The sequence below is a fragment of the Girardinichthys multiradiatus genome, chromosome 2 (genome assembly GCF_021462225.1).
Source record: "Girardinichthys multiradiatus isolate DD_20200921_A chromosome 2, DD_fGirMul_XY1, whole genome shotgun sequence".
Lineage (NCBI taxonomy): Eukaryota > Metazoa > Chordata > Actinopteri > Cyprinodontiformes > Goodeidae > Girardinichthys > Girardinichthys multiradiatus.
The window spans coordinates 1471018-1485069 of record NC_061795.1 but is presented as its reverse complement, the minus strand read 5'-3'; the positions used below and the strand labels follow the sequence as shown (position 1 = coordinate 1485069).

At 38.3% G+C, this 14052-nt stretch overlaps 1 protein-coding gene across 3 annotated transcripts in view; it reads right to left on the bottom strand.

The window, feature by feature from the left end:
* The window catches only part of LOC124858238 (transcription factor SOX-6-like), a 158204-nt gene that overhangs the window by 79705 nt on the left and 64447 nt on the right, over positions 1 to 14052 (bottom strand). For all 3 annotated transcript variants that reach the window (XM_047350167.1, XM_047350186.1, XM_047350176.1), the window contains one exon: positions 826 to 915. In XM_047350167.1, coding sequence (XP_047206123.1) covers positions 826 to 915 — 90 coding nt within the window. The remainder of the gene's footprint in view (positions 1 to 825; positions 916 to 14052) is intronic.

Here is a 14052-nt window from a genome sequence, read left to right as displayed (position 1 = left end):
CAAGTGAGCAGGCTGCCTCGCTCTCACACTTTGTGCTTTGTTCAACATTTTGAGAGATTTAACTTTTCAAAGATTTTACTTTTTGGCTGATGTCTTGAGATGTTACAGTGAGATGAAATAACTTGAAAAGTTTCTCCTCATAATGTCATCTTTTGGGTGAAATGCACCATTCCCTCTTGCAGGAAAACACCCACATAACATGATGTTGCCACTCTCATGCTTTACAGTTGAGATGACATTCTGAGTCTTGGAAGCTCTTCCAGTTTTCCTCCAAATGTAACACTTGTCAATGTGGCCAAACACATTATTAGCTTCAATATATATATCCATTTGTCTGTGCAATTTATAGCGTCATAAAGGTTATTTGCTGATTTGGACAAAAAGGCAGGGGCTCAGGTTGCCTCTCCCCTCCAACCCAACCCTTAATCAGAGATACAATTATAACCCGTAGGTAGGGCAGGGAACCATTTACTTTGCTGCTTTCTTGAGCTCAAAGTACACACATTCAGGAGATAAGTACGGTATTTGACCAATTCTTATTCAAAATAGCTCCGTCAATTTTTATTTTTTATTTTTGGGTTTTGGTTTTTTTTGCCCACACCAATGGTTTGTATTATGACACTGTTGAGCCAAATCAAAAAGAAGAGCTTCAGAGGCTGCTGGTTTCAAAAAGGTGTTACTTATAGTTTTTCTGTCTGTCTGACTTTCTTTCACTCTGATTTTTGTGCAAACAGGAGCAACGTTTAGCTGCATTCAGGAACAGATGGGATCTGCATGCAGATTTGGCTGTATTTGCTCATGGTTTGCTCACGTTTGGATTCTTACCTTTCACCTCTCCCAGTAGTTCATTGGCGTTAAGGCCTTCAACGTGTTCCTTCCAGTCCTTGGAAAGTAGCCTCACCATGCAAGATGGTTCTGTAAAAAATATAAATAAATGTAATGTATATGTAGTGCAATAGCTATGAAAGTAAAATTATTTTTGAAAATGACAATTACACAATTTCTATATTTTTTTAATATTAAGTACAACAGAATTTTGCATTTCAGAAATATAATTCCATAATAAAATTGTGCACCATTCATGCACCTTGTCCATTGATTCTCAAAAAGATGACAATAAAATAAACTGCCACAAAGAACCCAAAGAGAAGCAAAAGCAGAGCACAGCAGACACAAAAGAAAAGAAAGTCGGATCAAGAACGCAACAAAGAGAAGATATTGTTTTTTGTGTCTTCAAGGACTTGCTACGTTCCAGAATGTCCTCCAGCTTCTTCTCCAAAAACATAAAAAAAGCAGCAGCCATCCAGCTGACCAATATGACAATGTGTGCATTATACAGAGATGGGCTCTTATTTGTGGCTGTCTTCTTTTCTCACATTGTGTCTCGTAGCCTCGGGATAACAAACAGCAGAGACACGTGGTTGTACGTGGTCATGAGATTCATAAGGTCTCATTTGGTCAATAGGAGTCCTGCTGTGAACTTCACTCAAACAATGGCAACTTTTTGAATTATCTCTAGAGAGCCAAGCATAGACAGAGAGAGGCACTGATTTGAACTTGCACAAGCAGGAGCTTCTTTGAGATAAAAAGTTAGCTGATAAGGTTTGATTGTTTTATGCTGGACCAGTTAATTTTTTTAATGGGATTTATCACCAAAAGAGTGTGGCTTTCTAAATCAGATGTGGTCGTACTCGTCATCTTCTGCTTTATCCGGGACCGGGTTGCGGACACCCAGACGTCCCTCTCCCCAGACACCTCCTCCAGCTCCTCCGGGGGGAGCCCAAGGCGTTCACAGGCCAGCCGAGAGACATAGTCCCTCCAGCGTGTCCTTGGCCTCATCCCGGTGGGACGTGCCTGGAACACCTCCCGAGGAAGGCGTCCAGGAGGCATCCGGTATAGATGCCCGAGCCACCTCAACTGGCTCCTCTCGATGTGGAGGAGCAGCGGCTCTACTCCGAGCCCCTCACCCTATCTCTAAGGGAGTGCCCGGCCACCCTACGGAGGAAGCTCATTTCTGTCCGGGATCTCGTTCTTTTGGTCATGACCTAAAGTTCCTGGCCATAGGTTGAGGGTAGGAACGTAGACCGACTGGTAAATCGAGAACTTCACTTTTCGGCTCAGCTCTCTCTTCACCACAACGGATTGGCACAGTGCCCCCATTACTGCAGCAGCCGCACCGATCCGTCTGTCGATCTCCCGCTCCATTCTTCCCTCACTCATGAACAAGACCCCGAGATACTTGAACTCCTCCACTTGAGGCAGGAACTCCCCTCCAACCTGAAGAGGACAAGCCACCCTTTCCGGTCGAGAATACCTTTATTCTGATACCCCAAAAATTAAATTCAGCACAGCTATTTGCCTTCAGAAGTCACCTAATAGTAGAATCCACCTGTGTAATTATTTGGCATATATGCAAAACAGTGGTGTGGAAAACTAACATCCACCATTACCACTGTGACAGTGGCTGCAGCATACTGTGGGGATACATTTTATCAGCAGGGACAGGGAAGCTGGTGTGACTTGATGGGAAAAAGGATGGAGCTAAATACAGGCAATATAGGGAGAAAACATATTATTTTCCTACCAACAAACAATTATGTTGGTCTGACACATAAACTCTAAATAAAGTACACAGAAGCTTGTAGGTGTAATGAGACAAAATGTGGAGATAATTCAACAGGTGTGAATACTATTGCAAGACCCTGTATGATAAGAGCTTCATGTAGGTACAGCAGCTTGATGCATTTCTTCAGCTTGTGAGTTTGTGTGCAAACAGTGGTTTTCATGCCAGCATAAGCACCACAGATGGTGTCAGAGTTACGCAGGGCTCTGTGCCAAAGCCTCAGCAACCCATGGATGTCAAAGACACACACACACACACACACACACACACAAAGGAAAAAGAGACATTCTTGGTTTCTGTGTGGAAAACATGCCTCTGAGGGCTTCCTTGATTTAGAATGGTTAACTCAGACAATAGCTCATTTGTGGTGCCTTCATCCTGACAAAAGGCGCTATAGGCACTCATAACGGCACATGGTCTATTGTGAATGGCTTAATGCTGGGTTTGTACTGTGCGGTCATGGGATGCTGTCCTTCAGCCGAGCACAACTTCCTCATTGAGCTCATTTAAGCCCAACATGTTTACAGTGGGATTATGATTGCTGTAAATAAGCTAATGCAGGGGTCTGGATCATAAAGGGTCAATGTAAAAAAAAGAGGGGAGACAGCTGGATATTGTAGCAAAGAAACAGTTTATAAGCTGCAGGTATTACTGATGGTGATCAGGACAAAAACATGCATTATTTCCAGGGAAAAGGGACCACCCTGCTGTACAGTGAAGCAATTAATATTACCCTAATGATTTTCATACAGATTTATCAGACAGGTTACTCTGCTGTGTAAATGTGGTACAAGCGCTGAGTTATGGAGTCATTGTCAGGGAGGGCAGAGGGACAAGATCGGGAAAGATTTGTATTTTCAAAACAAGACCAAAAGACGCCAATATGCATTTTTGTAATAGGCCTCCAATCACACAAAATCTCAGGGCGCAATTTATGAGAGCTTTTAGATGGGAAAGTGCAACCTGTAACTCTAAGATGCTTCTGCATAAGTCAACGGTGTGTACTCCAACACACAATTTACAGCCCCGATGAGGGGACAGTTTGGGGGGGGGTTAGAAGAGGTAAATATCTGTCGCTGTGAAAGAGTCAAGGTTCAAGTGCTGTTTAGACTGGTGGGGGGTGGATAAAAATTCCAAGGCATCTGAACGCAGACAGAAATGTGGAAGACGGACGGCTCAGGGAAAAGAAGGAAAGAGAGCTGGTATGAATGGCTTGAGGAGGTAAGGATGGAAACATGAAGAAATCAGGAGCAGAGACATGAGGATAGAAGTGGGAAGTGGATGGGAAATAGGCATAATGGTGTATAAGATTTTATTATGCTATTAAAAAATAGATATATTAATAACATGATTTGTGTGTTTAAAACAGAAAAGCAATAATTATTCCTACTGTTGCTTAAATTATACTACTTACTACAGCAATCTTAATGTTTTGGGTATTTTCTCCTGTTTTATGTGTCTTGTCTTTTCATTTCAGACAAGCCATATGAAGGAGCTGGTGGCCCATTTGTGTCAGGGCAGTTTTGCCCTACAAAAAGGAAAACTCAACCTGTTGTATTATTTATTTTTTTAAACATGGAATACTGCCACTGGCATCACAGTAGTCAGGAAGGCAAATCTACAATAGACTAACGCTAAACAAAAACACAGTGACAACAATGTTATTTTTAACATTGATTTATTGTTATTTTGATTTTCATACATACACCTGAGTTAAAAATATTGAATTAAAACCTGTTGAGTTTAGCAGTAATTTTCAAGAATATGATACCTTCTTGCCATGCTCCTCTTTATAGATCAACACTGGGGTTAAATGAGATGCTCTTAGCTGGTTTCTCTTGAAGACCTGCGTCTACGTTTTTTTGCAACCGGAAATATTTCCAATCCGCCAAATCTGTGTTTCTTGTACACAAGGGAAAAGTGGAGGAGCCTTGTTTAAGCCTGCTGATCGGCAGCAACAGGAGATAAATAGGCAGGGCCAGGACCAGTGGTCTGACGGTTCACCATACCCATCTGAATGGAAAACCCTCAAGTAATGCGCATGCGCTGCATAATTGCACGTGTTCAAATTAAACCATCATTTCAGCATACCTGCGACTAAGAGCGGTGAGTTTTGTGTATTATATCACGTATTAATCACACTTACCCCTTCATAAACTGTTTTTTCCTATGAAAAGCATTTATCAAAACAGCATATCTTTTCGAAAACATTGGTATGCTATTTTGATAAAATAGTCTAAACTGACAGACGTTATAAAAATCTACTTCCAGTATGGCACACCGACAGAACACTGGACCTTCAAACATCCCAAGACACCTCCAAAGGAATGATATAATAGATAATGATTGTGGTTTTGAAAGCATAACTTTTTAAAACCTTGATCTGTTTTGATACTAGTAACTAAATTTATGCCTAACAGGAGAGAAAGATGCAATAAAGAGCAAAAGTGGAAGCAAAAAACTAACAAAAATAGAGTTTTAAGATGACAGTTTTAATTCATCAGCTTTCAGCCTCAGCTCAAAGTATCTTGTGCTTTGAACATGTCTGCACATTTTTTATTACAACTTTAAATTGCATTTTGGGATGAAGTAAGAAAAGCAAATGGTTTGAGTTAGTTTGACTACAGTGCAACCTGAGGGGTTCCAACTTGACTGTACTGAACCGGGTTAAATTGACTGAATCTGGGCTGAATTGTTAGGATTTGTCCTACCAGGCTTTCTCCTGGAAAGTGCCTTGCAAATCGATTTTTTCTGTGAATTAAATAAACTGAATAAAACTGAATTGTTATTAAGTACATTCAAAGTTGATACCATGTAAAAGGTTTCACAGACAAACAAACAAAAACTGCAGTTAAGTGCGGGAAAAGTGAGGGACCCTTCTTTTAGCCAGCGAACTGATGGTCTGCAGCAACAAGTGAAGGAGGGACAGGGGTGTCTTACTCTATGCTCCAAACTATTGAAGAAAACTTTGGTCACTATAGCTCTTTTTCAGCTTAAAATGACTTTAAATCTTGTGGATAGTATCACAGGAAAGTGATAATTAACATTTCAGATATTTTGCTGTAAGAATTTTCTACTAACTATAGCTAATATATTACTTTTCCTAAATACAAATTTAAAGTGTTAACTTGTAATATGGATGTGTTTTTATGTCCATGGCTTTTAAGCCAGCATCAGCAGCAACCATTGAGTGAGGGAAGACAAAGGTTGTTGAATATATGTCAAGCGGCAGGGACGTAGTAAATCAAAACCTAGGCAGCTGAGTAGCTGCCAAGTGTTTTGGGTATGCATAGTTTTATCACCTGCCCAATCTGCCAACATGCAGCATTTCGAATGTTAAACACGGGCCACAGGCAAATCCCTGCAGTTTTCACTGTTTGCATGTTTGCTGCGTAGCAGGCAAGAATCGACAGTCCCAAACAACTGCTACCAATAAACACACAATCTGCCAAACGCCTTTTCTAAAAGCACAGTCCTCTTCTAATGGCCCTCTCCTGTTTTTATTCTCTCGCTTTTAGATTAAAAGGTTTTTAATAAAACAAACTCTATAAGATAATAATTTTCCTTTCCAGACTACTAGATGCCAGCAACTTTGTTTATAATTTGTCCTTGAACTTCTTTAGATTAGGACAGGATGTGTTACATTTAGACATCTTTTAGCCTACTTCAGGTTGTCAGACAGGTTCTGTTGAAATTATTTCTTGATTTCAGAAGTTCAAGCACTAATCAAGCCTGGCTGTGGCAAGTCAAACTGAACCGGAAAATGCAGGTAATAACAAATCGTTAATGATTTAACAACAGGGGACATTTCCCATAGGACCTGGTTTGTTTGGAAAATGTTTTTCTTTTAAATAAATCATCACTTAAAAACTGATTTTTGTATTTGTTCAATTTGTTTTTGTTAGACATTAAAATGTGATCTGGAAGTGTGAAGAAAAGTGTGAAGAAAAAAACATCTATGAGGGGTGTAAAGACTCATGGCAATGTATTTTATTTTCTTCAATTAAATCGAAATGAAAAACAAGAATGAAAGCTGCTAAATTTTCACATACTAATGCAATTTGGTATAAACCCATCACCTTCAGCTGAAATTGCTTTTGTTCGTTTTTAGTTGTCCCAACACACATGTTTAGGTTACATATTGTATTAAGCTATGGTAAAGCTCAAAGCTCAGGGGTTGGCTGTCTAATGCCAAAGTAAAGAGCAAAAACATTAATCTGAAAATGAGTTAATGCTAAAAATAACAAAGGCCCCATGTTTTAGTGCCTGTTCATAGAACACACCCCAAAAAGCAAGAAAAAATCTGTGTCTTCACTTCACCGCTGAAAGCCGGTAAATGGAAGCTGACAGCCACACTTCGCACATCCAAATTTATGTCAGACCCTCTGACTTCAGCCACAGACCCCACAGCATCATGATGAAAGAAAGAAAGAAAGAAAGAAAGAAAGAAACAAAGAAACAAAGAAACAAAGATATTAAGATAAAATACATCCAATCTCCTTTGAGCAATTATTTCAGCAGTAACTGTTCACTTCTGGTGATCCCTCCACCAATTAATATTCAAATAGCCCACTCTCACCCTGTGCATAAAAAGTGGTGAATGAAAAAGACATGTTGAGAAAAAGAAACACTAAGTGAACTACATTCATAATTTCAATTTTAAAGTTTCAATTTCTTCAAGCTTTTCCTCTTGTTGACTTTTTCAAAGCAGAAACGCTTCTTTTCCTCTTAAAGGTCAACAACGACTAACTTTTGTAAAATCACTACATTTTGGATAAATTTATGGTGGGACACCTGAGATGGTGACCTGATTGGAATGCACAGCCAACCTGTAGTCAAGATTCAAAGAAACACCTCTCGTAATCAAATCAGTCAGAAAATCCTAATAGAACAACAGCTCTTCATTTATCCTGAAAGCATGTACCAAACTGCCATGTCCTACAAGGTATCCCACAGCCAGAACAGTCTCAACTGTCATTAATGGGTTGGTCTGTAGTTGAACTCCATTGGAACCAAAACCATCAAAATTACGTAATTAGCACCCCTATGTATGTTTATTTACACTGCACATCCACCATGTAGACCAACACCATCCCCATGATGAAACACGGAGGTGGGCGCATCATGGTGTACAGATGTTTTTCTTCAGCAGGGACAGGAAAGCTGGTCAGAAGGGAAAACCTGGAAAAACACAACCTAGAAGTTTCCTTCCACTTTAAAAAAGATACACTACTTTGTGATGGTCTACTGAATAAAATCCAAGTGGAAAATATTGAAGCTTTAAGTTGTAACAAGCCAAAATGTACAAAAATCAAATGGTTTAAAGAATTTAGCAAGCTATCTTAGAAATAAATAGAAGAGGAAGAAGTGGGCCTATGAAAAGCCGATAGACTGGAACATTGAAGGGGAAAAAGATGGACCTAGAGCGAAGGTATAGAGCGAGAAAACAACAGAGAGCAGCTGTCCTAACAGCTGGCCAGGAGGATTGATGTCTCCGTGAAATAAAACTCAACATATGTCCAAAGATGAGGAGAGGGGGCAGCCAGGAGGAGAAGGAGACACACATACACACATTAACACACAGACCCACTGACAAGAGAACACACACATGCTGATTAAAGAATACCACTACACTGCTGAGACATTTAATAGAACAGAAGGGGTACATAACACCCACCCACACACACACACACATGAATTCAGCCATGTTCTAAAACCATTACGTTGCAGAGCGGTTTGCTGGGCTGCGTGTTAGCACGATGTCTGTTTCACATACGCTATTTTCATCTGTCAGATGACACCCAGACCCTCTGGTCTGAACATGGCTCGGCAGGGATGTTTCTGAGTGGCATGTAACCCTCCTTTATCCCTTCACACACTCCCCAAACAATTTCCTTTTGCTGTTCAGGTCAAACATGAATAAGACACAAACACATTGGTTGGTGCATGTGGTGAAGATGGGTAAAAAGCCTTCAAATAAAATTAATCTTCAAATGCATTAGCGTAATCTTAACCTGAAAATTTTAGAAAATCTAAAATAGGAAAATAAATTGCAATACAACCAATGACATAATTACTGGATCTCCTTGTAATCCTTTTAAAATTAATGTAACTGAAGCCTTTTTAAAGGTATCCTTTACTTTTTTAAGCTAATCAGAGAGGAATGAGGATCCATATTTATCTTGTTAACACACATAGTGAGCAGGACGGTAAGGTAGATAATGTAAAATAATCTCTAAAGATCACTGTTGAAGAACCTCAGCAAAGAGTGGCGTTTTTTGTTTCAATATCTTCCTTAAGATGCTATCTAAAGGACAGCTGAAACAACATTTTCTGTCCTACCATCAAAATCATTAACAAAATGAGTTTGCTTCACTTTTCCATGCACTTTAACTGAAGCTGTGTGCAATGGTTAGATGAGACTAAGGTTGAGCTTTGCAGCCACAAACACTTCAGTTTGGTAGGAAAAAGGATGAAGCAAAGGAAGAAACTGGTAGACTCTGAGTTATTTCAAGAGGACCAAGGTCCAAAACCAAGGGAGCTAGAAAAAATTAACAAATTAACAATTATTTCTACACAAGGATTTGTCCCCCACTAATTAAATATAATTAAATAAATGGTGAAGCATTTCACATTTTTTGTGAGATCTTGCTACTGGAAAGAAGTAGAATTTACTTTTAGTTTCTTTCTCAAATTTAGCCGGGGTTCAAATAAATGTGTTTCTGACTGAGTCAAGATGGGGAGGGGAGTGTGTGTATGTGTGTGTGTTAGCTGAAGGTTTGTAAATTGATCGTAAGATATGATCGGTTAAGGTTTCATGTACATAACAGAATTTTTGCTGACCGTTGTTCTATGAATCTTAAAGCAAACAAATGTATTTCATAAATGTAGTTATTATAGGCTATTATCAAAACTAAGATATATCTCAACACTGTCTTTCTGAGTCACATCAGGGGCCACCCATGCTTGAATAAAACTGTCCCTCTGAATAATGAATTTCCTGTTAGCCGTGAAGTACTTCATTGATACAAGGTGTGCTGAATGCATCAGTTTGAAACTCTGCAGCTGAATCAGACTAAACTAAAAAAGGCTGACAGATCATCCTGCCACACACACACAGAGGTCAATCCTGCCCTGATAGACACACTGCAACCTAACATCAGTAGAGTCCACCACAAAGCAAAAGATCTGCGTACTGGGGTGCAACCCTTACTCTCTTTTATGGGATAAAACAAGATCCTAGACTACTAATAAATCTCATTATATGCTGATTTAGTTTTTCTGGAAAGAAACGAGGCAGCATCTTCACCTAATCTCATCAAGCCAGAGGTGGAGAACAATAAAGATCTGCTGAGTCGGCTGGTGAGCCGCAACCAACTGAAGGGTCTGTTCTACTTGAGCTGAAGTAAATAAAAGAGTTGATGATTAGCAACAGAGCTTTAAAATCCCGTTGTCGCACAACACTATACAATTAACCCCACATTGCCCCCAATGAGTTGACTAAGGAATGCAGTTTGAATGTGTTTTAGACTGGAGCAATGGGGCATTTATATACTGTACACTGAGATCCATTTTACTTCTCCTTTAGATTCATTTCATATTTGATAAAAATATTTGCTTTTTTCTTTTAATTTTTGTTTTTCGGTTTTTAACTCTACATCGGACAAATGCTTTTTGAAACAACTCTTTCTGAAACCTTTACCTTTGTAACAAAATGTGGTATACTTTCTTTAAAAAAACCTTCTGTGTTGAGTAAATGTGTTATTAAACAAATTGTATTCTTCATAAAATACTGTAAAGCAAAAATAATTGTATTAATGATAATAATCCAACAGCAAAAGCCTAATGTATCATTAGAAAAAAATGAGAAAACTAGGCAAAAACTATTTCAAACAATTTATCAAAACATTTTGTTTTTTAAAAGCACCAAATTGATTATTTCATTTTTAAAAATCAGATTTTTTTGACAAATATTTTTTGTATCAGGCTGTATAGGGTTAAATTCTAATGTAACATTTTAAACTTAAATATTGTTGTCTGTTATAGCTCTAGTAAATAAAAACACAATAAAATACGTAATAAGGGGACAAAAATGCATTTATTTTTAAAAATAACGTAGAACCTGCAATCAATTTTTGTGTCAGTGAAAGCTGACAACACCTTCATCCATGGCATAATATTGCCTCTTTGTCAAACACACTGAAAACACCAGTTCAAGACCCGAGCGTCTGGTTCCACTTTAGGACTGATATATGAAACCCTCTCTCAGCATATACACACACAGACACATTAAGACATATCTGCACAGACATGCAGACACAGGAAAATATGCGGTTTTGACACAATAGAAACGTTGTTTTGGGTCGGCCAACGATGGAGCTGCAGTGGGCTGGACCTGTGATTAGGCAGTGGTGCTGTTGTTGGGGGTCAAATCTCTGGGGACCGACCGTGAGTCTGGACTGAGTCAATAACTGCTCTGAAGATAATTAAAGAGCTACAACTAGAAAACAGCAAAGAAATGTACCTTTATCTAACATTAGGTGTATTAGTATTAGCAGGGACGACCAACACGAACCTGTATAGCACTTTAGGAAAGGCATGTTCATAAATCAGCATAATGACTACTACAGGAATCAGTAACAGGTGATGCATCACTTTAGATAAAGTTAATAAACGCTTTTAAAATCGTGTCATGTTTGGAGAGATCCACAAAACAAAAGCCACAGTGTACAGAAAATGCCTCTCTAAAATAATCTAATTCTTAGCCTACAGCTGAAGCGAGATAGTATCCTGTAAAATTCAGAACTCAGGTCAGTACAACATGTTTATTTGCACCTACATGAACATACTGCTATTATCACATTTTACTATAATCAAACGCTTCAAATTCAGGACACAATTAAGATTACAAGCTGGGAGTATACAACTCCTAACATGTTCAAACATTTATTTAAAAAAAAAAAAAACTCTTAAAATCAATGAACTTTTTAATGCAATAGGGCGATCTTAAATAGAAAAAAATAGAAAAAGCCAACCTTTACATTTATTTAAAAAAATGCATATAAAGAAATTATTGTTTGTAGCAAAATATCAGATGGCTAAATTAGATATAAATTCATTTTATAATTCCCTTTTCCCAATAGAACAGCACTTAGTCTTCTCCTCAAACATTTTATATGGTTGGTGAATACACAGAGAGGAATCTTTGACCATTCCTTTAAGCATAGTCTGTAAATCATCCAGAATCCTGGGTCTCCACCTATGCTCTCTTCTCTTCAGTTTACCAGGTTTTCTATTGGATTTAGGTCTGAGGACAGAGAAGCATAAATAACGTTGTCCCTAGTGAACCCATATTGATTTGGCTATGTGTCGATTTAGATTTTCATTTAAAATATCCTAGTATTTTCATCATCATGAGGTAATGCACTCTAACAAGGTTCCAAGTGTTTCTGAAAGAGAAACTGGCCCCTGACATACGTAACAGTGAGTATGAGGTGCTTTTTCCTGACATTTCACTCCAAACCCACCTGATGTGTTCCTCACCTAATAGCTCATCTGACCAATGCAAACTGCACATGTTTCTTTTGTGATAGTAGGAAAGCAACAGCTTTTTCTGGCATCACTCCAAAACAACCTGTTGGTATCCATCCAGTGTTCCTTTGCCTTTCCTATTTTCAACAATGGTAAATAGAAAGAAAGGGGAAACAGAAAGTAAAAAAAAAAGTTCTGATCAACTTTGAAAAAGAATTTGGTATGCACAAAAAAATGCTTCAATTATATTTATTTATAATAAATTGTTAGGGGTACCAATAATTGTAGCTCCAGTGGTTGATTGTTCTTTACTGTGATCTTGTAGGTTTCTCTTTTTCTTTTTGGGTTTCACCAAATTACGGAGCAATTTAGACTTTAACTTATATCCTTGCAGGACAAAAAAACAGGAAAAACAGAACTTGATAAAATCATGATTTAATCTGATTGTATTGGACGTAGTACAAAGCTGTTCCAACAAACCACATTACACGCTCCTGAACCAGATGCTCGCTGGCCTGCAGCCAAACAGAGCAGGACAGGTCTTCCCCACCGACTGCATAGTCAAGGCCCACAGGCTGTGGGTGATCATTAGTTAGGAAAGCCCTATCAATTACAATGTGATAGACTGAAAGCAACTCCAAAAGATCCACGGGGAGAGTGCCAGTTAGCGGAGAGGATGAGAGCTGTGCACACCAGCAAGATTAGAGCGTAATATATTTTTGTGATGAATAAAACATCTCTGCCCCAACTCCAGATCTGCTATTTTCCAGAAATCTGGCTAGTACAGACAAATTTTAGAAGCTATGTTATGCAAATTTCCATGCACAACATACACTAACAAAAGCTCTAGCTGCAAACAATCACAGCTCAAGCTGCCAATCCCATAGAATAAGGCAAACATAGTGCCAGAGCCAAGGCTTTGGTAATTACCCAATGAGATTAGCTCTAGAGGTTGACCATACTTGCTGTTAAACTGTCATTGCAATTCCCTGTCTCTCTCTCACACACACACACACACACACACACACAAACGCACACACACACGTACACACTTTGATTGGGCATACAGAGGGAATGCCAGGCTCAATGCGCTTGTAGAGGTTTGAGGTTAGGTCATGAACTGGAGTTTCTCCTGCAGTTTAGCTGAGTGATAAAAGTCTACAGATGATTTCATCTGCAAACACTAACAATTGTGTCCTACCATCAGAAACACAAACCTGTAGAGTTTATTTAATTATACTACAACTTTACCTGGAACTGTGTGCTTTGGTTTAACGCAGCTAAAATTGACTTTTGACCACCTCATGTTAAGTACAGTAGAGGATCTGTGATTCTCTGGGCTTTTTCTTTTCCAAATGGAATCTTGTTAAAAATGTTTAAATACCTTGTTATTTTGAATAAAAATCTGATTAATGATACCAGTCATATTTATATCACAGGGAAACAACTGGGCATAAATGACTAGTTACAAATTTCTAGAAACTTTGATCAAAAAAATAAAGCTTAATAACAAAGAAATGCTTCAGTTCCATTTATTTTAAATGGATTGTTAGGGGGTAGTTAAAAAGCAATCATTTCTGCATGTAACATTTTTTTTTCCCTGACTGAATGAATCTTATTTTGAAAAAAAAGGTTTGATCTTTCAATATCTTCCAGTGTGAAATTAACAACATTAACAATAAAAAAAAAATGTATTATTTAAAAGCTTTTTACAATCAGTAAACAATTAGTGTGAAGGGTGCTGTATTTCAGTGACTGTTAAAAAATCAGGAGAGGATTTTAAAAGCTTTAACTTTTATTGTCTAAATATCTGAGTTTAAAAATCAGTATCTGCATTATTTTCAACATGCTGGTCAACAAGCTGCAACACAAACAAGCACGCCGCTTTTAATTGAGTT